The sequence below is a fragment of the Crocuta crocuta genome, unplaced genomic scaffold, assembly GCF_008692635.1.
Source record: "Crocuta crocuta isolate KB4526 unplaced genomic scaffold, BGI_CrCroc_1.0 scaffold179, whole genome shotgun sequence".
In the NCBI taxonomy this organism is placed as follows: domain Eukaryota; kingdom Metazoa; phylum Chordata; class Mammalia; order Carnivora; family Hyaenidae; genus Crocuta; species Crocuta crocuta.
In genome coordinates, this window is record NW_027551568.1 from 11,035,663 (window position 1) to 11,062,509 (window position 26,847).

A 26,847-nucleotide genomic window follows, 5' to 3' on the forward strand; every position below is an offset into this window, starting at 1 on the left:
ATTCAGATAGGGGACGGCATGTTTTCCAAGAATAACAACTGGTGCCTCTAAGAGTTTAGAGTGTCTTCCACAAGTAATCTGAATTCCTCTCAAATGTAATGGATGCTAAGGAAAATTTATGGTGTACATGCAGCTTCTCTTCATTTGGTGTGGAGACTGTGTTTTAACCAACATTTAAGAGTTCAGGTACTGGAAGAACCAAATAACCTACATTCAAATCCCAGCTTTGCTACTTCCTGGCCATGTGACCTTGAGTTAGTCACTTAACCTCTCTGTGCTTTATTTAGGTTCCCAATGTGTAAATTGAGGATAATGTTAGTATCTATCTAATAGGATTGTTGAAAGGATTAAATGAGCTCATGCACTTACAGAGCACATGAAACAGAGCCTTGTGCATAGTTAATGCTCGACAAATGTTTGCAATTTTGTCACTATTGCTTAAACTAGTAGAAAAGAAAAGGGTCTGACCCTTTTAAAAGCATGTGTGGAATGAAAGAAGCCATATTTCTAGTGGGGGGGGGTGCTCAAAATACTTGAGTTAGAAACAAACTGAACTGGGACCTTCTGTACCTACATTTAGAGCAGTTCAAAACCAACAACACATGGCCTGAGTAGAGAGTAGCTTTTAGAAATATTAGCTTTCAACTAGCATTAATAAGCTGTGTAGCCCATTTTGCCTGAAGGGCAGCCTGGAACAGTCAATGTCAAGATGACAGCCTTGTTCTGTACACACAGTAAAATAAATGTTTGGGTAAGTGGAGTTTACACTAGTTAAATGCTGAACAGAGTATTTAACTTGTAACTTGGAGTTTATAACTTCCTTTATCCCTTGCTTTGAAGGTTGCTTGTGAAATCTGACAGCGACTCATTGGACAATTTTCTTAATAAATGCAAATATTTTTAAGATGGGGAATAAATTTTGTTTTCAGCATCTATTTCTGTCACTAATCTTTCTACAGTTTCCAATTTACTTAGCCCAATAGCACACACAATTTATAAACCTTGAATTTATTGTGTTTCCTACTGACATATAGCTAGATTAGTTTTGCAAGAGCAAGAGAGTGGGGATTTATGTTTAATATTAAAATACCCATCATTTGTTGAGCACTTTTTATAGTGTCAGACCCTGCTCTGCATTTTTCGCATATATTACCTTATTTAATCTTCCAAGAATCTTTCAAGGCAGCTATCTGTGTTAGAGTAGTTGGCATTAGCCAACTCTGACAAACCCCAGACTCAGTGGGGGGGACACAGCATAGGTTTATACATTTTTCTGTAATGTCTGATGCTGTCAAGCGGTTCTAGGCAGCGTCTTCTAGGGGATGCCTCCGGGTTTGGGGATGCCCTCTACTATGGAGTTCCAGAACCTCTTTTGCTTCCTGTCATGTGGATAGAGGAGCAAGAAAAATGTGCAGTGGGCACACCACAGCTAACCACCTGAACCCCAAATTAACCCCACATTACCCCTGCTCACATCCCATTGGCCAGAAGCCAGTCACATGGTCCACCAAACCACAAGAGGCTAAGAAATGGGGAGGAATATGTGGACATCACTAAATTTTAAACATATCTACCATAATATACACTTCTGGTCACCAAATATCTATTTTCCTCTCTCTTTACTTATATATAAGGAAAAGAACACAAACACAGATTTCATGACTCTCCAAATTCCATATGGTCATTGCACCCAGCTCACAGTACAGACTTCTGAGTTATGCGAAACTCTTGTCAAAAGTCTGGATGTGCCATTTCTTGATCCAGCGATCTATCAACTAAAAGGAAAGTGATCTCTATCACCCAAAAAGACAAGTTTCCTCCCTTTCCTTCCCACCTCCCTCCCTCTCTCTCTCTCTCCATGCACACACACGTACACACACACACACACACACACAGTACAAATGGAATAACAGTGATATAACTACAACAAAAATTTCTCTTCAGAGAGAAAGAATAGGAGACACCCAACAGCCATTGATGCTGCATCTGGCCAGGCAGACATAGCAAAAACCCTCTGCCTTATGGATAGAAGAAGTTCTGGCTATGGGCCTCGCTTTGTTTTCTGGGGAGAATTCCCTTGTCCATTTTTCTCTATGGCCATCAGTTCTTCCTTCTGAGAGTTTCCTCTTGCTACCTCTGAGGTGTGTGTTGGGAGCCAGCCTTCCATGCAGCCAATTGTTCACCTGTTGGTGGGAGAGGTTGTTTTTGCAGTCTTGAAAGACATTTTTAGTACAGGCTTATAGTTATTTTTGCAATAGAAGATCCTCAAAAAAAAAAACTGGTGGGTTCCTAAAAGCTGTGAAAATTAGGTACTGTCTTTCTCTTCCCTTTTATTTCTGTTTATAATTTAGCCATTTCTTTCCAAGCTGTTTCCAGCCATTTATTTTCATCTCATTCTTGAAACACCTTGCAAAATGCAGTCAATAGCAGCCAACACACACAATGGATGTTTTCCCTACAGTCTCTCATCCTAGAGCTACAGGGTGACTCAGCACAGACAGCTGTGCACGTTATCACAGATGTCAGTTTCACCACATGTCCCTGCTGGGGCAAAACCTGGCACTTTACCTGTCCAGCCTCCGGTATCCATCTCCTTGCCACTCAGCTCCTGATGACTCAGCCAGTGACACCGAGCAAAGGTTTTCATTAGAGCAGCACCCCACATCCGTTACCAATTTTGGTATTGATCAGGGGAGCAACACTAGCTGCTGTGGTCAATCACAGTGACTCACAATAGGTCCTGCTGAGTGACTGATATGTAGTGAGGTGCTTAGTTAGCAGTCGTTGAGTAAATGTAGCATTATGTATATATATATACAAATAGGTTATTTTGCATATTTGTATTTAATCTTTCACAATTAAGGAAACAAATTCCTAAGGAAATTAAGTATATATTCAAGGTCACATAACTGGAAAACTATCGATCAAGGTCTGGGACATTACCTGTCCTAGTGCCTATAGACGTCTCTTCAGTAGTAGCCAGAGCAAAAATAGACTCTACCTTTTTCTCTGCTTTCATAGCAAAGAAAATCTGAAATCTGATGGCTTCCCTGCAGTTTTAGCTCCTTTCTCTCTTTTCCCTATTTTGATCAGAGGTATTATCCTCTGCCCATACTGTAATAGTCACTTTGGGTGACTCAAAAAACACAGTGGAAAATAATCTATAGTTTAAAAATAATGAATGAGGTTTTTGTTCTGTAATTTGTTCATATAAGTTCACATAGTAAGCATACTTAATAGATTGCACCTGTGTCCATATCTCTATTCTCCACCAAATGGTCTATTTATTTAACTAATGTTTTCTGTATTCATAGAAGAGATTTTATTCTATCATAGCCATTCTTTATATCTGGCAAGGGCACACATTGTCCTGTTTACTTTCTGTACAAGCTTTGACATACTATCCCTCCCCCATGCAAACCCACATTGTCAAAACTGTTGAATGAGCTGAAACTACATGATACTTTATTCATACAGCACATATTTTTTGAGGGTTTAGTATCTCTCCAAAACTGAGCAAGTCCTGCTTTAAGATGTACTATAAATACTTTTTAAATCACCATTTTCAGCTGACCACACTTTAAGTTGGCTATCATTTGAAGTCACAAATGCTCACTGTGTGTGTGTGTGTGTGTGTGTGTGTGTGTGTAATGGCAGGTAGGGGAAATAGTAAAATTGATAACATTGATTACAGACTGTATGTCACAAGACTTGATACACTCTGCAAAGCAAATATCCCTCCTAGAGTTTATGATTCACATTCAGGATGCAGGTTAAAATAAATCCAATTCAAATGAAATCATTTTAGGTATTTTCTCCTTCTTATGAAAACTTAATGTACACTAATTTTACATTTCCAAACAGATAAATTAGGGAAGCGTTGCATGGAAATAATTGTGTTAGCAAATGTGATGTCTAACCATAATTTCACCAGGAGCAACTGTTCTATGAGTTGAGACAGAAGCTTTCCTGTGTCCTTTTTTGCATCCAGTGAAGTGATGCCATTTGGTCTCAAGGCACCGCTTCAAAAGGCAAAGCAGCCTGAAGCGCCACAGTGAGAAGAGCTACGGATAAAAGAGAGAAATAGAATTGCTCAGATACCTGAAACCTTTGCTTCCCATTTGCCTCAGTCTGGAGTTTGCAGAAGAAATTCACCCACTCCTACTCTTGCCTAACGAGCGTATATATTAAGCTCTTTGAAATGTGAGTATTATGGGAAGGATCGCAGTTGCTTTAAATTATAGACGTTGGCAAGTGGCGGGGAGGAGCGGGAGGTTGTTTAAACTGGGAAAGACAGTTGCAAAACTTCATGCAACAGCATGAGCTCCAAGCTTCAAACACATTCTCATGCTCAAAAGAGCACTTTATTTTTCACCGAGTTATTTTTTGTATTGTTTCGAAGTGGCTTCGAATAATACACACATATTTCTGCTTTAAATTTTTTAATGGTTTCTAAATTTATGGGACAACCAAAGCAAGAAAGCCTCATGTCTTGGGGGAAATTTTGAGAGCAGCAATGCCTAGAAAAGGTAAGCTCTTATTTTCATTACACTTTTTCTCTTTTTCCCTCCTGTTTGGCCTTCGTCAAAAATATTTACTGGAAGAACTTAAGACAGCTACTTGTAAAGAAATGGGGAACTTGTAGAAAGTATGTCAAAAAATGATAAATCAGAGGTTGGAAAACTTCAGCGGTCATGCCTTCCCCTGCTTTCTATTCTTCTTGACACAAACCTCTGTGAAATAGATTTGACTATTTGAAAAAAATGGCATTTCTCTTAGAAATTGTGCGCAGGTCCTCAGAATTTCCAACCTGATGTGCCCCGCATTCACTAGTGGGGTGATGGGATCATTTATTGCCCGGGTCAGAGTATCTGTGTTTTCTTATCCTGTTATATGTAACTCAACTTCCGGAGCTGTGATCTTTCTATTAACTCAGAAACCATTCCCATGGAAGATTTTAGTATCTTTCCAAAAATTCTCTTAAGTGTGGTTACTATGACTTCTTATAAACTTGTTTTGCAGAATATGTTTTTGAAAGTTAAATAAATCACTTGGCTTTTCCTTTGTAACGACGCGAGAGGATGTTACAGCTATTATGTCCTGGAAGAAAAAAAGTCCATTTCCAAGTTTGTTCATTCCAGTTGTACTTGATTGACAATGTTAGTGTTTGGGTAGGGTGGCTTTGCTTTCTTGACTGTGCCTCAGATACAGGTAGGGAGCAGAGAGGCTCAGATATTCCTCAGTTTTCTATTGCATTGGTCATACGGGAAGTATGCTGTGGTTTTAGATAGAGAGGCGAATAAATGTGTGGTGTGCTATCCCTATTTCCCTGGGAAAGTCTCTGTTATCAGATTTCCCATCTTTCAGAGGCAGAATTCCAGGTGCAATGAGTGAGCTATCCACAGAGATCTATCTGCAAATTCTTTCAGCAGGCTGCGATTTGAACAGAGCCATGCATTCATTCCTCCACGCACACATATGTACTCACAGTCGGAGGTTACAAAGCCCCGTGGGTTGGATCAAATTGGAGGAGTCTGGGTTCTCTAGGCAAGCACAGTCTATACAACCCACTGCTATGGAAGCAGGACGGACATGGCCCTCAGGCCTGGGTGAGAAGGCAAGTCTCTGCCGGGAAGTGTGCTTGGGTTGGGAAGGGCTCTACCTGCTTTGCTGGACCAGCTGCTGTCCTGTTTCTGGGATATTTTTCCTTCTGTGTCAAATTCTAATTATTGTCTAATAAGGTGGATTATGGTGGCCTCCCCTATCTTTCGTGGTCTCAGTGAAAAAAAAGATTGATATCAGAAGAAGGACATTATTAGAAGGGAGAAGGCAGCTAGATCACTGCAAGGTGGTCAAGAGAAACTGCTAGCTCGTTCCTCCATCCCCAGCTGTTAGTGGAGGGGAGGATCTGTGCCTGCCACCCCGCTGTCCTTCCTCCATGTTTTCCCTGCTCTCTCTCCTCCTCCCTGCATTTCTATCCATGCTGGCCATGCAATCTCAAGAGAGGGAGCAGTGAGTTGGACAAACAAGATTATTACCGTCTCCCCCTCTCTACCATTCTCAGGCCAGTTAGGGAAGCCCCCACCCTATTTGGAAGGGGGGGGTCTACAGGACCCCACCCCATGACCTCATCACAGGCAGCCGGGGAGCTGGGATGGCCAGCGGTTGCATGGCGCCTGAGTGCACCCTGGGGAAGGGTGCGGCCCAGAAATGCGCAGTGTGGCATGACGTGGCTGCTGGAGAGTGGGGCGCGGACTTCCTATCACGGGCTCTCGTGGAGACTGGCGGCATTTCTGGAAGCCAAGCCCGCCAGGCCCCACCTCTGGGCTTGAGAAGGCCCCAAAGAGGACAAAAACAAAAAGGCAATTAGCGTTGCTAATGAAGCCCCAAGCCAGCTGACTCATCTGAGGCACAGCCACTGGGGGGCTTTGTAATGAAACCTGGACAACACCCTGGAAAGGACAGGTCAGGATTGTCCCCAGAAGGACACTGATGAGAGTCCCGATGTGACCTAATCATGCTCCTCACCTCAGAGAGGCTGGGGAGAGGCAACATCTGTGAGGCACAGAGGGAGGACAGTGTTAACTAATGAACTGCCAGGCAGCTCAGGAGCTGTGCTGTCTGAACCTGGAAAGGGTTGGAGCCAGACTCAGCCCAGGTTGGCAGCTATGATCACACCCCCAAGTCTGTGACCCAGGAGCTGAAGAACCCCAGGGTGAGGACTCAACCCCTAGAGCAGATGGGAAGATTATAATTCCCTAAGCTCTGAGTGTCTACTCTGTGCCAGGAACTTTACCAAAGCTCTTTGAACATGGCCCTAGACAGAGAGACCAAACGCGGAGAGCACAGAGGGGCTTTGCACATCAACTTGATGACATCAAAGAAAGCTCCTTATAGAGTTGCATTTGAACTAGATCTTGGAGGAGGAGTAAAATATCATGAGAGAGACAAGGGGGCCAAGCATGCAGGCAGAGGTCAATGAGCAAAGATGCAGAGGTGAAAAGGTCATGGCTGCTCCCCTGGACCAAGTAGCTTGGGAAGGTAGGGCTCTGTTTCCCAAAGTTCATCCCAAGGAATAATACTTGAATGGGTTGTTAATAATAAGAGGATATTATTAGAGAGGATAACCTCTCTAAGAGGATAACCAAAAGTATTTCATGGTCAGGCAAATCCAGGAATATGGAAAGCTGCACACCACAGTGGACCAGAACTCACGTTCTGGGGTTATAAATGTCTGATTCAAATCCCAGCCCCAACTCTTAACTGCTGTGAGAACTTGGACAATTCAAACATCATTTTCTTCTTCTGTTAAGTGAGGATCATAATTATATCCATTCTTTTGTTTAAATTTTTTAAATTAATTATTTATTTATTTATTACAAATAGTTTATTGTCAAGTTGGTTTCCATATAACACCCAGTGCTCATTCCCACAAGTGCCCTCCTCCATGCCCATCACCCCNGCTATTGCTGGGTTCTTAAAGGGGATATATTTTGAGGATTAAGTTCCATCGGCCATACAGGAGCTCAATGAATGTTAGCTACTGTTATTAGCTATTAAGAGCTGGTTTCTTTTGTTTGTTTGTTTTTATTTATTTATTTTTTACTTATTTCTGAGAGATAGAGACAGTGTGAGCAGGGGAGGGTCAGAGAGAGAGGGAGATACAGAATCTGAAACAGGCTCCAGACTCTGAGTTGGTTGTCAGCACAGAGCCCGACACGGGGCTCAAACCCACGAACCATGAGATCATGACCTGAGCCGAAGCCGGACGTTTAGCCAACTGAGCCACCCAGGTGCCCCAAGAGCTGGTTTCTTTACCGCAGGACTTCTCATACATTTCAGTTTCTTGCTGCCCTCTCTGTCTCTCCTTGAATAGATCATTAGAATCTAATGTTTTCCAAATTCATTAGAACTTAAAACCATGTTCCCCCCACAAGGCATATTGCACAAAACATGGAATACAGAATGTCTGCTGGAAAATGGCCAGGCTGAGTTGACCCAGTTGGTTGAGGACCCATGACTTTTAAGTGCATGCATTTCCCAAGATTACTAGCCTCTTCACACATTGTTTTCCATGTTTGTGTGAAACAAAAGACCCACAACTGGGATTCTCATATCTAAAGAAATTGACTTCTTAAAAAATATGGTCACCTTTTAGAAGGAAAAGTGACAGCAAAGAAAATTGTTCTTATACCCAAATTTTACACCCAGAAGGTCAGCTTTTGCCTATGGTTTGAGGGCCTACTGCACAGAGGGAAAGGCACAGGACACAAGCTAACCAAAACATGATCCCATTTTCAAGGAGTCACCAATGTCATGGGGAAAATAACACATAGGTTCCAATATCTGAAACGCAAAACTAGATTTACGAGAAAGAATATGAGAGCTCAAAGTGAATGGGAGCTCACAGAAAAGGAGCTTTCAGCTCCCTGGAATAATCAGAAAATATGTAATATTCTTTGACATTTACCATGTTTGAGGAACTATGCCTAGTAGTACTCCACAATATGAATAGCTCATGTGTCCTTCATAAGGCTACACAGTGAGTGTGGACTTGCCCATCTCACAGATGAGAAAACTGAGAAATTTGGTAGCCTATCTGAGGTGTTCTAGGAATAAGGGGAAGAATACACTCTCAAACTCAGGCCCATCTGGTGCTCTGTATCCCTCATCCAGGGAAGACTCCTCAGAGGAGGTACTATGTAATTTGACCTTGAAGGATGCATAGAAATTGATGGGAGGGGTATTCCAGGAAGCAAGAATATTAGTAAAAGCATCAAGAGGACTATGTGGGGAGTAGCAGAAAAGCCATCCTCACAGAACAAAGTGCATGCATAGACAGCTGGGGGAGATGCACTCAAAAAGAAAAAAGAAAGAAAAGAACAAGACTTGGTTGGAACCAGATCATAGAGAGCCTTGAATGCCAAACCACAAAGTTTAGATTTTTTTAATGGAATAATCATTCAATGTTTGTAAACAAGAAAGTAACTCCCTGGCATTCATTAGAATGATGATTTAAGATGATTAATCAGTGTCCAAAAGGGGCAGAGACTAAATCTCCAGTTAAGAAGCGGATGTTTGTCCAGACAAGAGATAAGAGCAGCAGGGGGTCACACATCAGTTAAAAAGTAGAGATGCTCCTTGGACTCAGTCCCCTAAATGGTCCGTGCCACGGCCTCGACCATCCTAGTGGTCTCCTGAATAACGACTTTGAAGCCTGTTTAAATCCAGATTCAACCCTGTAAAATGGGAGGGGTGGGGGATGGAAGGGACAGGAGGAACTGATTGGCCTCTGAGGGCCTTCTGACACCTCAAACTCCATGGAGGTAGACTGTTAAGCACATTTATGAAAATCATTAACTATATAGTTCCCTATTCAATCACCTTTCCAGACTGCTCTTTCATATCAAGCAGACACACTTCCAAAAGACTTTGAGTGTGTGCAAAAGTTTTATGAGTTTACAGCCATGGCAATTACATAGTAGGGGTATTGGCACGCAGTGATTGGGGGAGGTGTATTTTAATATATCCCTTCAGGAGGAACATTTATCCATCATCGTGGTTGTGTGCCTTTTGCAAAATTCAGCTGCCTACCTCCGGTGACAGAGGAGTCTCACTGCAGTTCATACGACGTCAGGATTTTGAGGCGCTCCAAATGGTAGTTATTCCTGTAGGTGTCATATGACCTCCCCCAGCTCCCAAAGAGGTGGTCAGCTTCCAGACAGTAGGAATTAATTCATCTTTGACTATCTGATGCCTTATAGCTATGGCAGGTCCGACTCAATTTACATATGCAGGCCTCCAAGAAGTGTCACATTGCCTTGTTTTCTCTCATTCAACTTGAACCTGATCCCAAGAGTCCATGCCAACAAGGACTTCAGTTTCTGAAGTTGTCTGGCTCCTGTCCCCACAACCTCCAACACCAGGGAGGTCCTGCTTCACACTTACACGCCCACTCTTACAAATTGCCTGTCTCTTAGATGTCTGTGGATGCTGCTTTCAAACTCTGCTTGGGAACTGGGGATCACCATCCAGGCCAGGAGCCTGGTGTCTGAGCCATCCTGGGCCACACAGAGCGAATGTTTCCACTTCTCACAGATGTACCCATCCCTGACTCCCAGTCTCCAGGTTGGGTGAGGATCTTGTCTCAAAGGCTCCCCACTCCCCCCTCTCCCACATATTCTCCTGGACTTGGACTTTCAGAAAATAAAGGAGGAAATGTTGCTCTCTAGACATTTCTGCCTCCTGCTCCGCATAATCTTGAAACAAGGACACACAAAGGACCAGGCAACATTCTTGGAATAAGCTGGGGGTGGAGAACACAAATAAAGTTATTTTGTCACTCACTCAATAGGTATTTAATGATCACCAGTGAAATGCACAGCCCAGTAACTACTGAAATGGTTCCTCCAAAGATTGTCAACAGAGGAGGTATTATTATGATCATCTTAATAGAGCCTTTTTATTAAGCATCTACCATGTGCCAGTACTTTACATATACTATCTCCATATCCCCATTTTTCAGATGAAGAGAAGTGAGTAGCTTACCTAAGATCCCACAGGCACAAGGAGGTAGAGCAGGTATTTAAATTCAATTTGTGCCTCTCTCCAAAACCCACACCCTGCCCACCCTGCGACATGGACTCCTGGGAAGAATTCTTATTTTCTGTGTGGCAGTCTAGAGGTCTGCTCTGGACTGGTGCATTTTCTAACTAAAATTTATTTTAAATGAAGATTATTCTTTCACCATGAACATAGTGTGACTCTGCTCAATACAGTAATAATCCCATAGAAGAGTTTACTACCCCAGCTCATCAATCATCTGCAGGCAGCGCAGAGCCAGACATACTCTTGTTGGAAATACAAGACCAGATAAGATGACTTGTCCAAGGCCATGGACCTAGAAGAGGGGTTAAACCCATGTTCGACTGTCTCTATCTCCAAGTCAAGGGGAGGTAGTCCTAATTAATGAAAGGCTAATTATAAAATAGCAGTAAATATTTTCAGTTTACAGACTTTTCATCTGCCCAAACCCATAGTTTATGTAGCCTTAGAACACATGCTATCAGATGCAACCTAATGATATTTGAGAGCCTTCAGTTGATGGCCTTGCCAATTGCCAATGTCCTCAAAGCACCTTATCCTCTGAAGGTGGTAAATAATTTTTTTCAGTGTTTTTCTTGCACCATTAACTTTTTTTTTAGGAAAGACTCTTGATGAAGTAATTTTTATCCCATTTCACTCTAAAATCTAATTTGACATCACTGGAATCTTTGTCAAGAAATCCTTTGAATTTATCACAACCCTTTTATCTCAGGTAACTTTCCATCAATTTCTTGGATCATTAGAATCTCCCCTTTTCCTTCACCATAAAGACCATATCCCTTGGAATGGTCTTGGAGAGCCTTTGAAAACTTGTCTTTGGATCACCCTCCTTGTCCACATTCACCCCTCCTGGCCCACCATATACTCAGGTATACCAAATACTATAGACTGGTGGCTTTAACAGCAGAAGTGTATTTTCTCATGGAGGCTGGAAGTCCGAGATCAAGGTATCAATAGGTTTGTTTTTGTCTGAAACCTCTCTGCTTGGCTTGCAGATGGCCATTTTCTCGCTGCATCCCCACATTGTCTGTCCTCTGTGCAGCCATGGTATCTCTTTGTGTGTCTAAAGTTCCTCTTCTTAGGATACCAGTCAAATTGGATTAGGGCCCCCTTTCTGGGCTGCCTTTTAACTTAATGGCCTTACCTCCAAATATAGTCATACTCTGAGGTACTTCAACATGGAATTTCGGGGGGACTCAGTTCAACCCAGAACAACCCAATGCCTGTGAACAGTGAACTCCACAGCTTATTGGGCACCCCTTTTCTCTATGTGTCACAGAGGTCTAAAGAATCGAGTCCATTCCCTTGCCTTTATGTGAATTATGCTGAATCATATAAAACTGTTAGCCTCAACCATTCTATTACCTACCAAAGTGGCAATTTTATGATTCCACTATAACCTGGAAACTTAACAAAAACTTTCATTTTTTGATGATGGTTTTATGTGCCAGGCCCTTAAAATATCACAGCAACTGTTGCTCACCCCCCTGTTCATCCCTGAGGGTGAGATGGAATGATATTCAAACTTTGAGAATTTATTCACAATACGGATCTCATGTCCAGTTTCAATGCCACCAGTAACAAAAAGCTCATACTTAATAAGGCAGCACCTTCTACTAAAACACCATTGGTCAGCAGGAAGTTCTTTTTATTATCCCTGGAATCCGGCCCTTATTAATGTCTCTCCATTAGTCCTTATTCAGCCTTTTACCAGTAGCAAGGAAAAGTCCAGCTATTTCTCTAGCATTTTAAATACTTGGAGGTGTCACTATGTGCCTTCCCACCCTCTCCCAGGTCTCCCTGCACTTACAGGGAGGGCTTTCCCTCTGCACACCATGGGGTTCACTGAGGATACCCATGCCCCTCTTGAAACAGACCTCCAGACCCGAACACCAGATTCCAAATAAGTTTCACATCTTGTGCTAACGTCCTGGAATGGATGGTAGCTATTTACAGTCCTGCACTGATAAAGGATCTGAACTCACTTTAGGATCAGCAGGAAAGAATGTAGAATTAAATCAGTGAATTCTAAGGGAGAATCAGGTACTTTCTAGAGCTGGTCTAACTACTACTCTGCATATTTCCTGATGGCCCCAATTGCAGGGAGACTAATTTACTCTCTCTGATTTAAATACTGTATTTTCCTTAATGCTATATTTTGCATTAGCTTTGCTAGTAGACCCATCTAAAAAAAAAATCTAAGAAACTCAGATTATTTTTTAAACTTACTTGTCATGGGGCACCTGGGTGGCTCAGTTGGTTAGGCGTCCAGCTTCAGCTCTGGTCATGATCTCATGGTTTGTGGGTTCGAACCCCGCATTGGGCTCTGTGCTGACAGCTAACTCAGAGCCTGGAGGCTGTCTTTGCTTTCTGTGTCTCCCTCTCTCTCTGACCCTGCCCTGCTCGCTCTCGCTCTCTCTCTCTCTCTCCCTTTCTCTCTCTCTCAAAAATAAATAAAACCTAAAATATTTTTTAAAAATAATAAACTTACTTGTCACAAGGTCTATTTTGATCCATGTTATGGTCTTGCTTTTCTTCATAGTTAACTAGAAAAACATGAAGAATCAGGAACTGTGATCTCTGTGTGCCATTTTTAGCCCTAACTCTTCTAGGTTGTGCAAGTTATTTGAACTCTGAGACTCTGTTCACCATGGAGAATGGGGAATAATATATTCTATCCCACTGGACTCACTGGAAATATTCAATAAGATATTATGCAAGAAAAGGTATACAAGTTGGAAAGCAATACAAATTTTTGTTACTGTTAGGAGCCTGATGTTTCTGGCCAGCCAGCTAATCATTCCCTCATCTTCCTTGTTTTATGGAACTTCTTCTCACCGGACAAACTGATAACTAATAAGGGATTAAAACAAAAGTACAAGCAAGAGAAATGAATACACACCCCCTGCTCAGGAAAGAACTTGCAATGTGAATGAAACATGTCAAGGGAAAGGACTTCAGCCAAGAGGAAAGTGTTGCCATGATGCTGTCAAAGCAGAGTGACAAACAAAACCCAGAGTGGCTCTCTAGGACATGTTGATCAGTTGAGGCCTCGGATGTGTGGCTTGTGATGGTTTGTGCTCACCATCTGCTCACCTGGTTCTACATTGTTGCTCCAACACTTTTGCCTGCAAAAGAAAGTGTACCCATTTCTCGGTGTTCTCAGTGACACCTTAGCAGAGCTCAAAGCAATACATTAAGTCAACGGCTACAGCCCTTAACCTATTGGACCTCACAGGAAGTATACATGAGTGAATAAGCATGTGGCAGAGACTCTGGAGACCTAGGATGTCATGCTCCCCCTGAAGTGGGCAGACCCCCCCCCCACTCTAGTGGGCTGTGTCCATGGGGCAGTGTGGCCTCATGGTGCCAGATCTTCAGACTTTTCAAGAAAATCCATACATCTGGATTTTTATGTGAAATATTCTTTTTTAAAAAACACTTGCTAGGGGTGCCTGGGTGGCTAAGCATAATCTCACAGTTCATGGGTTCAAGCCCTGCATCAGGCTCTGTGCTGACGGCTCAGAGCCTAGAGTGCCTCAGATTCTGTGTCTCCCTCTCTCTGTGCCCCTACCCTGATCTCACTGTCTCTCTCACTCTCTCTTTCAAAAATAAATAAGCATTTAAAAAATAAACAAACACTTGCTGGGGTTTTGACCCTTAGAAATGGCAATTTCAGCGGTGCTTGGGTGGCTCAGTCAGTTAAACATCCGACTTCAGCTCAGGTCATGATCTCATGGTTCATGGGTTCGAGTCCCACTTTGGGCTCTGTGCTGACAGCTAGCTCAGAGCCTGGAGCCTGCTTTGGATTCTGTGTCTCCCTCTCTCCCTGACCCTCCTCTGCTATGCTGCCTCCCTCTCTCTCTCTCTCAGAAATAAATAAAACATTTAAAAAAAAGAAATGGCATTTTCATATAGTGCAACTCACTCTAATCTAGAGACAGAAACAAAGTTCCCATTTTCTTGTTGTGTGGGAAATCTCAAGAGCCTTTGCTCTTCAAAGAAATTTCCTAAATAAACATGCATACAGACAGCCCAGCACTAACGGCAATACTTAAGAGAGTGCACCCGCTGCCCGGAAGGTACTCGTGTGGGAAAGCTTTCTATAATCTTTTCAGCACCCTAATAAGGCTGGTACTGTTTATCATTTTTTACAAATGAGACCAGAGGCTCCCCATCGGTTGGCAGGGACACATTCGTGCATGAGCACATAATCCCCTGGCCAACAAAGCTGGTATACCCTTGTGCCTTTTGGATCAGAGGAGGAAGTATAAAATGCAGATCACTGCTCACTCCCCAGAAATGGGCAGGTTGGGATGAATGCTGATTCTCCTGGGCTCTTGTGGTAACCTCCGATCTCCATACCTCTCGTATTAGTGTACTTGGGCCACCATACCACAATAATGACACAGGCTGGGGACTTGGACAACAGAAATCTATCTTCTCATTGTTCTGGAGGCTGGAAGTTCAAGAGCAAGGTGCCAGCAGGGTTGATTTACCTTGTTTACCTTAATTACTTCCCTAAAGGTCTTATCTCCAGATACAGTCACGTTGAGGGTTGGGACATCAACATATGAATGGAGGCAAACACCATTAAATCCATAACAGCCCAAACCCTTTCCATAGAGACTCAACCTCTTCTGCCATTTTGTTGATTCCCAGCCCACACACTTTGTCCCGCACCCACTCACCCACCTCACCCACCCAGTTTCCTTCCCATTCCACACTTTGGTTTACACTGTCTCTCTTTCTTCCCTTTCCCAACCCCCCTTCCTCTCCCTCATTCTCCACCTATTTCTCCCTTTCTTTGCTTTTTCTGCCCAGCTCTTCCACTGCAGCCACACCTTCCCCCAAATCCTCGTATCACCCCATTTTCTCCTCACCCCCTTCTTTACACCTCCCACTCAAGCCTAGATTCCATGTTTCTGTGTGTGCCCTCCGTAATCAGAGTGCCTAGCATAGCGCCTGCTAGATGAGAGAAACTCCATAGATGTCAGCATGCCCTTCCCACACAGGATTCGAGGCAAGTTCAAAGAGAAGGGCAGAATGAAGCAGTGTATGTGAAATAGAAATCAAAGCCATGAGAGGGAGGAGGGACGAAACGTGTGAACCACAAGGGCCCATCTGAAGACTGATTGAGCGTGAAATTTCACTTCCTGGCAGCCAAACCCAATCTTTCCGGACTTCGAGTGACTCGTGCATTCTCCGGCGTGCTCAGGGTGCGGGCTGCAGAAGAGGGGACCCCCTCCCTTTCTGTTGCCCTGACCCCATCCAGCCTTGGAATAACTTTCTTTCCCCACATCTCAGCTCACTTCTCAGGACCTCCTATCCACTGCTGTGTTGTGTCAAAACCTCACTCACATCCTATTTAAATATTGTTTTGTGTTGTAATACACACACAAATCTTATTGTAAAGGCAGTGGGTAGTTGAGGTTGTTGCTATGGTGTTGCTAGAGGGAATGTGCAATCCGTGGTTACTCAGAAAGCTTGCTGAATGCAGGCTCAAGGGACACCTGGGTGATTTGGGGAGAAAAGGAACACAGAAAGCAGGGAGGGGAGGAAGGAGGAGGAAGAAAGGGAGAAAGGTTTTTCTGAATCCTTCCCACATTCCCCTGAAGACACTCACTGCCCTCATCTTTCCTGATTCCGTGCTCTTTCCTCTCGCCGTTACCTTCCCTCTGAGGCCCAGCGAGACCCTGTCTCCACCTCGGCCGCTCCTTCCCACCAAAAACCTAGTCCTTCATTTCCAACATGTTCTGCTGAACACGGAAAACAATCATCATCACAAACCTTCTGTGTTGTTAGTGGCCCGGCCATTCTCCCAGACAACGGATCAGTCAGTGCCTGAGGCTATCACTGTTCTGTTAGGCTCTGGACACCATATGTCAACAGGGCTATTGCCAAGCTAAAGAGAGGTGGCTTGGGTGACCGGAAGAGAAGTCTTAAAACCAAAGAACACAGAGAAGGATTTTGGGGTCCCACCCAGGAAAAAGGCAAACTGGCAGGAGACACAAGACTGATTTCAGGTATTTGAATATCTCCCTCAGGAAGGATGTCTGAGGCAGTTCTTGAAGACTGGGCATCAATTACTTAGGATTCTTAATCCATAGAGGATTTGATCTGAGTTAAAATAGCAGCTCTATCACTTTCTAGGCTTGTGTTCTGGGACAACAAACTCTCCCCATGGCCATTTCCCTGCTATAAAAAAATGAGGAAAATAGTATCTTTCTCATCAAAGTTTCTATGAGGATATAATATGGTGCTCAATCGATCATAGCTAAGATTAATATTCCTGGTACCTCTGTTGAAATGCAAAAGAAGAGATAGCATTATATATGCAGGGCTATTAAGTTGTTTGGATCATAAAGTATAAGATTTTCCTCCCTTTCTCCCTCCCTCCATCCTTCCTTCCTTCCCTCCTTCTTTCCTTCTTCCCTCCCCCATTGCCCTCCTGCTTCCTTCCCTCCCTTCCCTATCTCATTCCCCATAGCCATCCAGCTGTACCCTGAACCTACATTCAGTAAGCTTTCTGACTAACCAAGAATTGCAGATTTCCTTTAGCAACACTATAGCAACAATTCCAGCTCTAAATTGCCTTGCTCACAAAACTGCATCTAAATAGGAATCGAGGGAGACTCTGAAAGGGATTCAGAGGAAGTGTTTGGCAAGTGGGGGGAAAGAGATCTTTGCAATATTGTATAAATAAAGGAGGAGAGTCTTAGCTGTGGTTCTCAAACTTAGCTGCACTTCAATCATTGACAAGGGAGCTTTGAAAGATCCCGGCCCCCGGCTGGACCCCAGACCATTACATAAGAACCTCTGGAGCGGAGATCCAGACGTAAATAATTTTTAAAGCCCCCCAGGTGACTGTAATGTGCAGCCAAGATTCAGAACTGCTGTGTTAGAGGAAGTGGTGGCCAACGGACTGGAAAGCTGCAGAGTTGACAAGGGTATACACTGTCTGTGGGTATTGAGCACACTGGTAACTTTTTAGACTCTAGAGAGAGTTTTTAGGAGAACTGTAGAAACAGAAAGTCTGCTGTAAAAGCAAGAAAGAAGAGACTATTACAGGTGAGGCTCAGTCCTTCAACAAATGTGCTGGAACAGAGACGAGAAGAGTAAGGAACAGAGCTTGAGGAGTTAGAAAAAGCAAAATACTTTCTTTTTAGCACATGTGAGACCTGAACATACTTGAGCCAGAGATGAGCCTACCATATCTTGTATGTTTGCAATTTAAATTTTGAAACATAGTGAAAAAATGTTTGCATTTATCCAGAAAATTTCATCTGGAGGATTTCAGGTTCATTTTAGAGTCTTGACCAAGTGTGCCCTGCGTCTTTATACCTCACTACCTGTTTTGTTCTGTCACTTGTTACATTTTCCGCTGTGGGTAGAATATGTCACGGGTTAACCTCCCTGAAGCCTCACAATCCTGTAGAGTGGCTGCCATTTTACCCATAAGGAAATGCCTCAGGAGAGGAAATGAGATTCAGAGAGGGTCGGTGGTTTGCCCAGAGTCGGTGGGTGGTAAAACCAGGATTCAAACCTGGATCTGTAATACCCCAAGGCCCCTGGTTCTTTCCACCCTGCCACTGCAGATAAAACACAAATCCAATCCTTGGAGAGCTGAGTGCTTCCATCGAAACCCACAAAATGGCAAGAACAATGACCTGAAAGGTAGTGTCCCAGCACCAGGGCCTCTGAATGAAAAGAATTTTTAAGGAGTGAAAATGAATCAGAGCTGCAGCGCCTACTTTGGGTTGTGGACAGCCTGAGCAAGCGAGGGGCAGCACGAGGTCTGTGGCATCATTGACATGGGTGGCCAGGGAGGTAATGCAGGGGCAGCCAGGACAGGGATTGCCCACAATGACACTGATCTCCAAATGCAGTGTTTTGAGCTGAGGTGCAATGGCATTCAAACAAAAATGGCCATGTTCAACACTGTTCCTCTCCTCCATTTGCCCACTTCCCTAGATATGTAGGCCTTGCTGGCCTCTGCCATCCAACACCTGACAGCTCACTTGGCTACCTTCGCTTGCTGAAACTAAATCTCCACATCCGTCAATTGCCCCTGAAAACTGATTAGTGTTTATTTGCAAGCAGAACTTTCTTTCAGTACATCCAGGTATATATGGTCCAATGGGCTGCTTTGATTTCTGGAATATTAGTTTAGAGGAGAATGAAATCTAATAAAATATATAATGTTAGCTCCAAATAGCTGCATAATCTGTGTCAAAGAGATGATTTCCACTTGGGCTGCCATCTGTACATATTATTATTAGTTATCCCTTGCATTCAGATGGAGGATTGAGCAAAACATTTCTTTCCCTTCCAATCAAAAAGTCTGGAAATTGCTGATGCAATGTCTGCATGAAAGAGCCAGTGACATTTTGTGTTGCCTTTTTAAAAAATATTTTAATACCATATTTTAAGAGAAACTGGCCAGCAAGTTCATTCCAGGACAAATTTTAGATTCTTTGCAAATCAAGCTGGGTAAGACCATAACAGAGACTGTTTGGTTTGGACAGACAAACTGCCAACATGCCCATAAAAGGGAGAACTGGCTGAGCATTTTTCTTTCGGCTTTTATTTTCAGATTTTCTTCAAAAGTGAGTCTAAGAAAAATTTGGGAGAAGCCATGTGATATAACCATAAAACACAAAACACCTCAAATAAAGCTTGTGTCTCAGACTGAACCAGTTCATGGATTTTGTGATGACTGAGACAAAATTCCTGTCTCTGATATCCCTGATTATAAGAGTTATCAGAATAAAGGAAAGACGGGTATTGGTTGAGTGCCTGCTATGTGTCTGACATGTGCCCTATGTTCTAACTGGTAGACAAGCATGATCTCATTCAGTCTTTCTGGTCACCCCTTGAGTTAGTATTATTTCCATTTACCAAGAAGAAAAAGAAGCTGAGTTATGAGCTCCAGAATAAAACTACTATTTGCCCAAAATGTGTTTGAACCAACAAATGAATATTCACCTTTTAAGATTCATATGGTGGATGTATATGTATATATAATATGTGTGTGTGTGTGTGTGTATAGTGAATACACACATACATTACATAATGAATCTATAGGTCCTGTATCACTTCTAATCCTTGGAAATCAGAAGTTGATGTTTGTGTGTCCAAAGCTTCAGTCAAGGTACATCCCAGTATTTGTGGATCTCCTAGAAGATGCACCACTAATGAGTGGCTCAGTCAGTGAAGCGTCTGACTTCAGCTCAGGTCATGATCTCACACACAGTTCATGGGTTCAAGCCCCACATTGGGCTCTGTGCTGATAATTCAGAGCCTGGAGCCTGCTTCAGATTCTGTGTCTCCCTCTCTCTCTGCCCCTCCCCTGTTTGCACTCTGTCTATCTCTCTCTTTCTCAGAAATAATAAATTCATTAAAAAAAAGAAGAAGCTCCACCAGCCCCTCCTCCACAGCTGTTTTGTGGAAGGCTAGTTGTATGTACTTAACCCTCATCAAAACCCACCTTTCAAATGAGGGAAAATGAGGCTCAAAAGTCCCAAACTTCAAAGAAGAGGAGGCTGGACAGGGTCTTGAAGGAATGAGGGGACCCACCTGTCCAGTGGAAAACAGCAGAAGGAGCTTGCATACGGAATCCATGGGGAAAGCCAAGTAGCCCTAAATAGGGATCAGAGAAAAAATGTTCTGGAAGGAAAGTAGTGAGATAAAAGTTAGATAAGGTTTGGATGGGGTCAAACTAGGAAAGACCCAATACAGGAGAGGTAATGTTGACTTTGTTCTCAAGGAACTGGGGGAACCTGTCAGAGGCCTTTGAGTCAAGAAGGGGAGGGCATGTGGGATGCAGAATTTTAGGATTAGCCTGGCCCTGGTGTGAAGAAGGATGGAAAGTGGAGAGGCCAGAGGGAGAACTTTCCTCAGAAGGATTCCACAACACTCTGAAGGCCAAGGCTCTGCATGCCATTTGGGCTCTGCTGTGTCCTATTCTGGATGAAGAAGACATCTTTATGTTGAATGGCTCCTGTTGAACGGGCTAAATCCTGTGGCCTTTGATGTGGCAAAGTCATCCTGACAGTGCAGGAAATCCAGGGATTCTTCCAGCCCCACCTGCTAAAGAAGGAGGCCCCATACACTCATGTTGACCTTAGTAAACAGGAAGAAAAGATAAGCAGAAAGCCACTGGGGGAAAAATGTGCTTGTCCCTGAAAGAATTTTTCCAATACTGTAGGACACTAATTTAAATTGAGTGCCACAAAGCAAGAATGTCAGAATGTGAAGGGCTTACCTGACTTTGTTAATATTAGAGAACAATGTCCCAGAGAGGCACTGCTGCTTCGGTCCACCCCAGCTCATGTATGCAAGTGCTACACCACTAGATTCTTTCTTTTATCAGAGCAATGTCCAGAGATTGATGCATTAGGAATATCCTGGTGAGGCCTCACTTTGGAGCAGGTAATGGGTCCATGCTGTTTATAGGCTGTAAAAAATTCAGGAAGGCTGAGTGGGAAAAGGAGCTGGAAGGCTAGGATTGAATCTCTAAGTTCACTTCGTGAGACAACCTTGGGCAAATTCATTCAGCTGCAGAATAGTAATAAAAATATGAGGATCAGATGAAAGAATATAGGTGACAGCATGATAGCAGAAGGAAGGAGCTGACACAGCAGTGGGCAGAGTAGTAAATAAACACCTGTGGGGCCAGGCAGGTGATCAAATGAATGCTGCAATCCTGTGGAGACCTGAGAAGCTAGAACCTACCACCCCACCCAAAGAAGGCAGCACTGGGGACCACTTGATTTATTTTCCGATTTCGAAATAATAGCAGCTGATTCATGTCATCAGTTAAACCATAGACAAAACAGTGGACTGGAAAGCATGGGTGGGTTAGTCGGTTGAGCGTCCTACTTAGGCTCAGGTCATGATCTTGTGGTTCATGAGTTCAAGCCCAGTGTCGGGCTAGCTGCTGTCAGCCTAGAGCCTGCTTGAGATCTTCTGTACCTCTCTCTCTGCCCCTCCCCATTCTCTCTCTCTCTCTTTCTCAAAAGTAAAATAAAAATTTCAGTGGGGGTCACGTGGGTAGCTCAGTCGGTTAAGCATCCAACTTAGGCTCAAGTCATGATCTCACAGTTCATAGGTTCAAGCCATGCATCGGGCTGTGTGTTGACAGCTCAGGGCCTGGAGCCTGCTTCAGATTCTGTGTCTCCGTCCCTCTCTGCCCCTCCCCCATTTGTACTCTGTCTCTCTCTCTCTCAAAAATAAACAAACATTTAAAAATTTTAATAAAGAAAAAAACCCTAGTGGATCAAACTTGGTTGCCAGTTTGCAAAGAAGGACTAACAGCTTGCACCCTGTCGTGTGCAACCCCACGTCTGCCACTTTCTTGTAGTGTGGGTTTAAACAAATTCGACACCTTCTCTAAAACTTACTATTCTCATCAAATGTAGATGATAAGGGCCATGCAGAGGGCAGTGGTGGAGATGAACTGGGACCAAGTGCAGGGGCTCCCCATCAGGCCCCAGCTACACCAGGCATTCACCCTTTAGTTGCTGGTCTACAGAGAGGTCTGCTGGGTGGGAGGCTGGAAGAATAGCGTTTATCAAAGCCAAAGAACTTTTATTCAGTTTCCTTTACCCCATTATGTCCAATAACTAATGTTAGTTACTATTAAGGCTCAATTAAGGTTGGTCTCTTGTGCCTGCTCCTCACCATCCAGAATGGTTTTCATGCCCATCGAACAGTTCTGCGTTAAGGGGGATAACATATGAGAAAGATGCAGGCCCATCTATGACTGTTAGAAGACACATGATGTTTAGCGAGTCCTCACAAGACAAAGCAATGTGGTTAGAAATAAACTGGTCCCTGCAGCCGAGGGACACCTGATGTGCTTGGGTATGGCATCAGGGCCATATGCAGTAACAGTGGTCTGGCCCACAGGAAAGGCCTGCAGGAGCCTCCTCTTGGCCAGACAGCCATCCTCCAGAAAGCAAGGGCTTTCAGATTGGAACAAGTGACCAGGCATTGGAGAGTGGGATCTATGGGCAAAAATAATCCATCAGTTCTGGGGCTCCTGGGTGGCTCAGTTGGTTGAGTCTCTGACTCTTGATTTCAGCTGAGGTCATGATCTCAGGGTTCATGAGATCAAACCCCAAGTCAGGCTCTGTGCTGACAGTGCAGAACCTGCTTGGGATTCTCTCTCCCTCTCTCTCTCTCTGCCCCTCACCCCCCCTCCCAAGGTAAATAAAGCAACATTTAAAAAATAATCCATCAGTCTTTTAAAACACATACAGTCAAGGGGCACCTGGATGGCTCAGTCAGTTAAGCATCTGATTCTTGGTTTCAGCTCAGGTCATGACCTCACGGTTCTAGGTTCAAACCCCACATAGGGCTCTGCACTGACAGTGCAGAGCCTGCTTGGGGTTCTTTCTCTCCCTCTCTCTGCCCCTTCCTCATTCACACTGTCTCTGTTTTCTCAAAATAAATAAATAAATAAACTTTAAAAATCAAAATAAAACACATACAGTCAATTCTTGCAATCAGCAATAGTTATGCTGTATGCAAAGTCATTCCAAAGACTGAATTAGCAGATACAGAATCCCTGCTCCTTGGGAAAACACAGGTTTAGGGTCTTGCCAGCTTCTGGTCACAGCGTTTTCAGCAGTAAATCAATATACAACCTTGTTTTACATGTGTTTCTGTTTAAAAGCACTTTATTTAATGTGTATTGTTGATTCACTAACATTGAACTAATGGGCAGCAGCACCGTAACTCATGACTGAATGAAGCTTATCTTACATGCTTTCTCCACAAAGCATTTCACACCCTTCTTGTGCTTATGAACACGAGAAAGGACCTTTAGGCTTGGGGGCCATTTGAACAGCAAAATTATCACCAAAAAACCCCTAAACGTGCCTAAAATGTGACCCAAACAGGCAGCTAAAAGAAAACTTATTGAAGCCTGCTTGAACCCAACTGCAGCAACTTGTTACTTGACACATCCCCAAAGGTAAGGGAATCAAGAGCAAAAATAAAGTATTGGGACCTCATCAAGATAAAAAGCCTCTGCACGGCAAAGGAAACAATCAATAAAACTAATAGGCAAGCGACGGAATGGGAAAAGATAGTTGCAAATGACATATCAGATAAAGGGCTAGTATCCAAAATCNTGTATATGGAACTTGAGAATGTTATGCTGAGCGAAATAAGTCAGGCAGAGGACAGATACCATATGTTTTCACTTATAAGTGGTCCAACAGAGGACCATGTTGGAGGAGAAGGGGAAAAAATAGCTGGGGAGAGGGAGGGAGGCAAACCATGAGAGACTCTTGAATACTGAGAAGAAACTGAAGGCTGATAGGAGTGTGGGAGACAGGAAGGGGGTGATGGGCATGGAGGAGGGCACTTGTTGGAATGAGCATTGGGTGTTATATGGAAACCAACTTGACAATAAACAATGAAAGAAAAATAAATAAAAATAAAATATTAAGATCAAAAAAAAAGGAAAAAGAAAACTTGTTTATAGTATGAGGAACTGAAAGAGGAAGGTAATACGTTGCCTTGTTTAACCCCAGCTGGAAATGTGCCCTTCAAGGCTCTTGGATTTTTGCTGCTCTGTGCATATCTGCAAATGTCCATGAAAGCACCATGAGTATTGATTTGCAGCCACCAATAAATTTCAGCAAGCAGGTGAATTCACAAATACAAAACCTGACTGTATATAAAAATCCCTTCACACACTTATATATGAGACATAACATTTACACTTAAAGTCAGCCTCTCAGAGCTCTGACTTTCCTATCAACTCAGGGTATATTGAAGATCTGCAAGAATTTAGCCCTGAAGACATGATGGCTGTCCAAAAACCAAAACAAAAATTCCATTGTAAAGTTGGATTTTTTTTTTCTGGAAAGTACATAGGCCCCAAATGGAATTATCCCTGAGACAGCTTTCCAAGATACTACATCAGCCACTTGCATATTTCACCATTAAATAACAGAAAACCTTCTTTCTATTGAATCGGACTCTTTCTGGAATTTCTCTGAATTGATCCTAGTTCTGTCACTGAGAACTGCTCGGAACAAGGCCAGCTCTCCTTCCACATGGTGATCTCTCAAATATTTGAAGATCCTATCAGTCCACTCTTCCAAGACAGCGATTTCCCATGTTTGACACACTCATCCTTCATAATTTCCTCATTTCCACCATCTTTGCCATTTTCTTGCAACATGCTCTAATCTGTCAGCAATTAACTGCTATCACCCACTTAGACACTAGAATAAAACGAGTAGCCTCAAACTCTGCTTAAAGGAGAGTTAACTTAAACAACCTTACTGCGGGGGGAGGGATAATTTGGCAATATATACCGAATTCTTTAAAATAAGCATATCCCTCTAGGTCTTAAAATTCATTCTAAGGAAAGACTGAAATTTACTTATAAGGATATTTGTTACAGGGTGATTTACAATCCCAACATGTGGAAACAATTTAAACACCCAAGAATAAGATATTAAGGAAATTAGGGTACATCAGTACAGCCATTAAGTACTACATACCCATGAAGGAGACACTGTGAGCAAATCTACATTGACTCACATAGGTATTTATATATTCATAATAGAAAAGAAGATTATAAAAGAATGGGTACAATCTGATTAAATTTTATTAAAACATTCATCTACAGGGGGCTTGGGTGGCTCAGTTAGTTGGGCATCCAACCTCAGCTCAGGTCATGATCTCATGGTTTGTGAGTTCAAGTCCCGCATCGAACTCCATGCTGACAATGTAGAGCCTGTTTGAGATTCTCTCTCTTCCCTCTCTCTCTATTCCTCCCCCACTCAGGCTCACTCTCTCTCTCAAAATAAATAAACTATGAAAAATTAAAACAAACAAACAAGCAAACATTCATCTACATTCCCAGAGGTAAAGAAAAGAATTCCCTAGAGGTTAACACAAGCTCTTGAAGGTTTAATTTCAAGTATTTCCCTTCCTCCTTATCTATTTTTTTCTACAATAAGCTATTACATTAATAATAAAGAAAAGCAGCTCTTTTTGGTGTTTAAAAAGATTAAATTTAAAACAACTCTGATGTTCTCTATTGCTTTCAGGAAAGAGTCTAACCACCCTGGCTTGGGACATGAGACCTTTTACGATCTCACTTCTTCAGGTTCATCCCCTAACAAGCCGCACATACAACATATTCCACTTTGGCCAAAATGAACCATCTAAAATTCCCCCGATTTGTAAGACTCTTTTCCACCTTACACCTTCTGTTTGAGACATCCTCTAGTTTTCAAAACTGGCTTAGGGAGATTGTTCGAAATTACACTATTAATGAATGACAAAACCAGTCCAGCCTCCTGCCTCTGGAACCCATGGTGTCTCCCCATGATCCAAATGAAAAACTGGGACAAGTCAAGTTGATATTTTTCTAACTATCTCTGCACTGTATTTAATCTCAGCATAGACAAACACACCATTTATAACCTTTTCTGGGGGAGAGAAAAAGCCTTTCCATTGTCCTATAGACAGAAAGTCAAAATGATTCCAGAAATGTGTTTTTACCTTCTAAGAAGAATGATCCAGGCTATTTGAAGCAATATTTTAGCCAGACATTAAAGCCCAGTTTGCAAACATATGCCCTATGCAATCAGAGTTCACTAATATGGTCTACTTTGACTTCTTTGTCTCTTTCATTATAAGAATTTAATAGTGAGTTTCAAAATCCAAATGGCATAAATAAATTCCAGATGTATTCCTAAATCCCTAAATCTTGCACTAGAATGAGGAGAGAGACAGCTATATATGAGTAGGTGGTTACATTTTAATTCACTGAAGAGAGCAGTTTCTCAGAGTTTCTTTCATGAAAAAACACATGAACTCTTTTGAGTTTCTTGAGGAGCTCAGTCCTCAAGATTTACAGGCCAGCTGTTTGACATATGTTCCACATTTTTCTCCCCCTCAATGGGTAAAACGGCAACATCGTGAACACTGGGCTCTGGGATCAGGCTGTCTCAATTCCAACCCATCTGGTGACTTTGAGCAAGTCATTTAACCACTGTATTCCTCACTTTACACATCTGCAAAATGGGGATCATCACTGTACCTACCTTGTAGGCTTGTTGTAAAGACGAGTGGGTTAATAATTAGCACCGTGCCAGCTACCCACAAACAGTAAAACGTTTGTATTCACTGTCCCCTAACCGGTGTGTGTATGAGAAGCTGAGTGAGGTCCTCAGTGGCTAGAAAACTCCTTTCTCTTCTTCCCAT

The 26,847-nt window shown here is 42.9% G+C and overlaps 1 protein-coding gene across 1 annotated transcript in view; it reads left to right on the plus strand.

Moving 5' to 3' along the window:
- Positions 1–4,330: 4,330 nt before the first annotated feature.
- Positions 4,331–26,847, plus strand: part of C1QTNF7 (C1q and TNF related 7) — a 109,657-nt gene continuing 87,140 nt past the window's right edge. Inside the window, exon 1 of the mRNA XM_077750429.1 lies at positions 4,331–4,529. Within this exon, the coding sequence (XP_077606555.1) occupies positions 4,517–4,529 (13 nt within the window). The 5' untranslated portion in view covers positions 4,331–4,516. The remainder of the gene's footprint in view (positions 4,530–26,847) is intronic.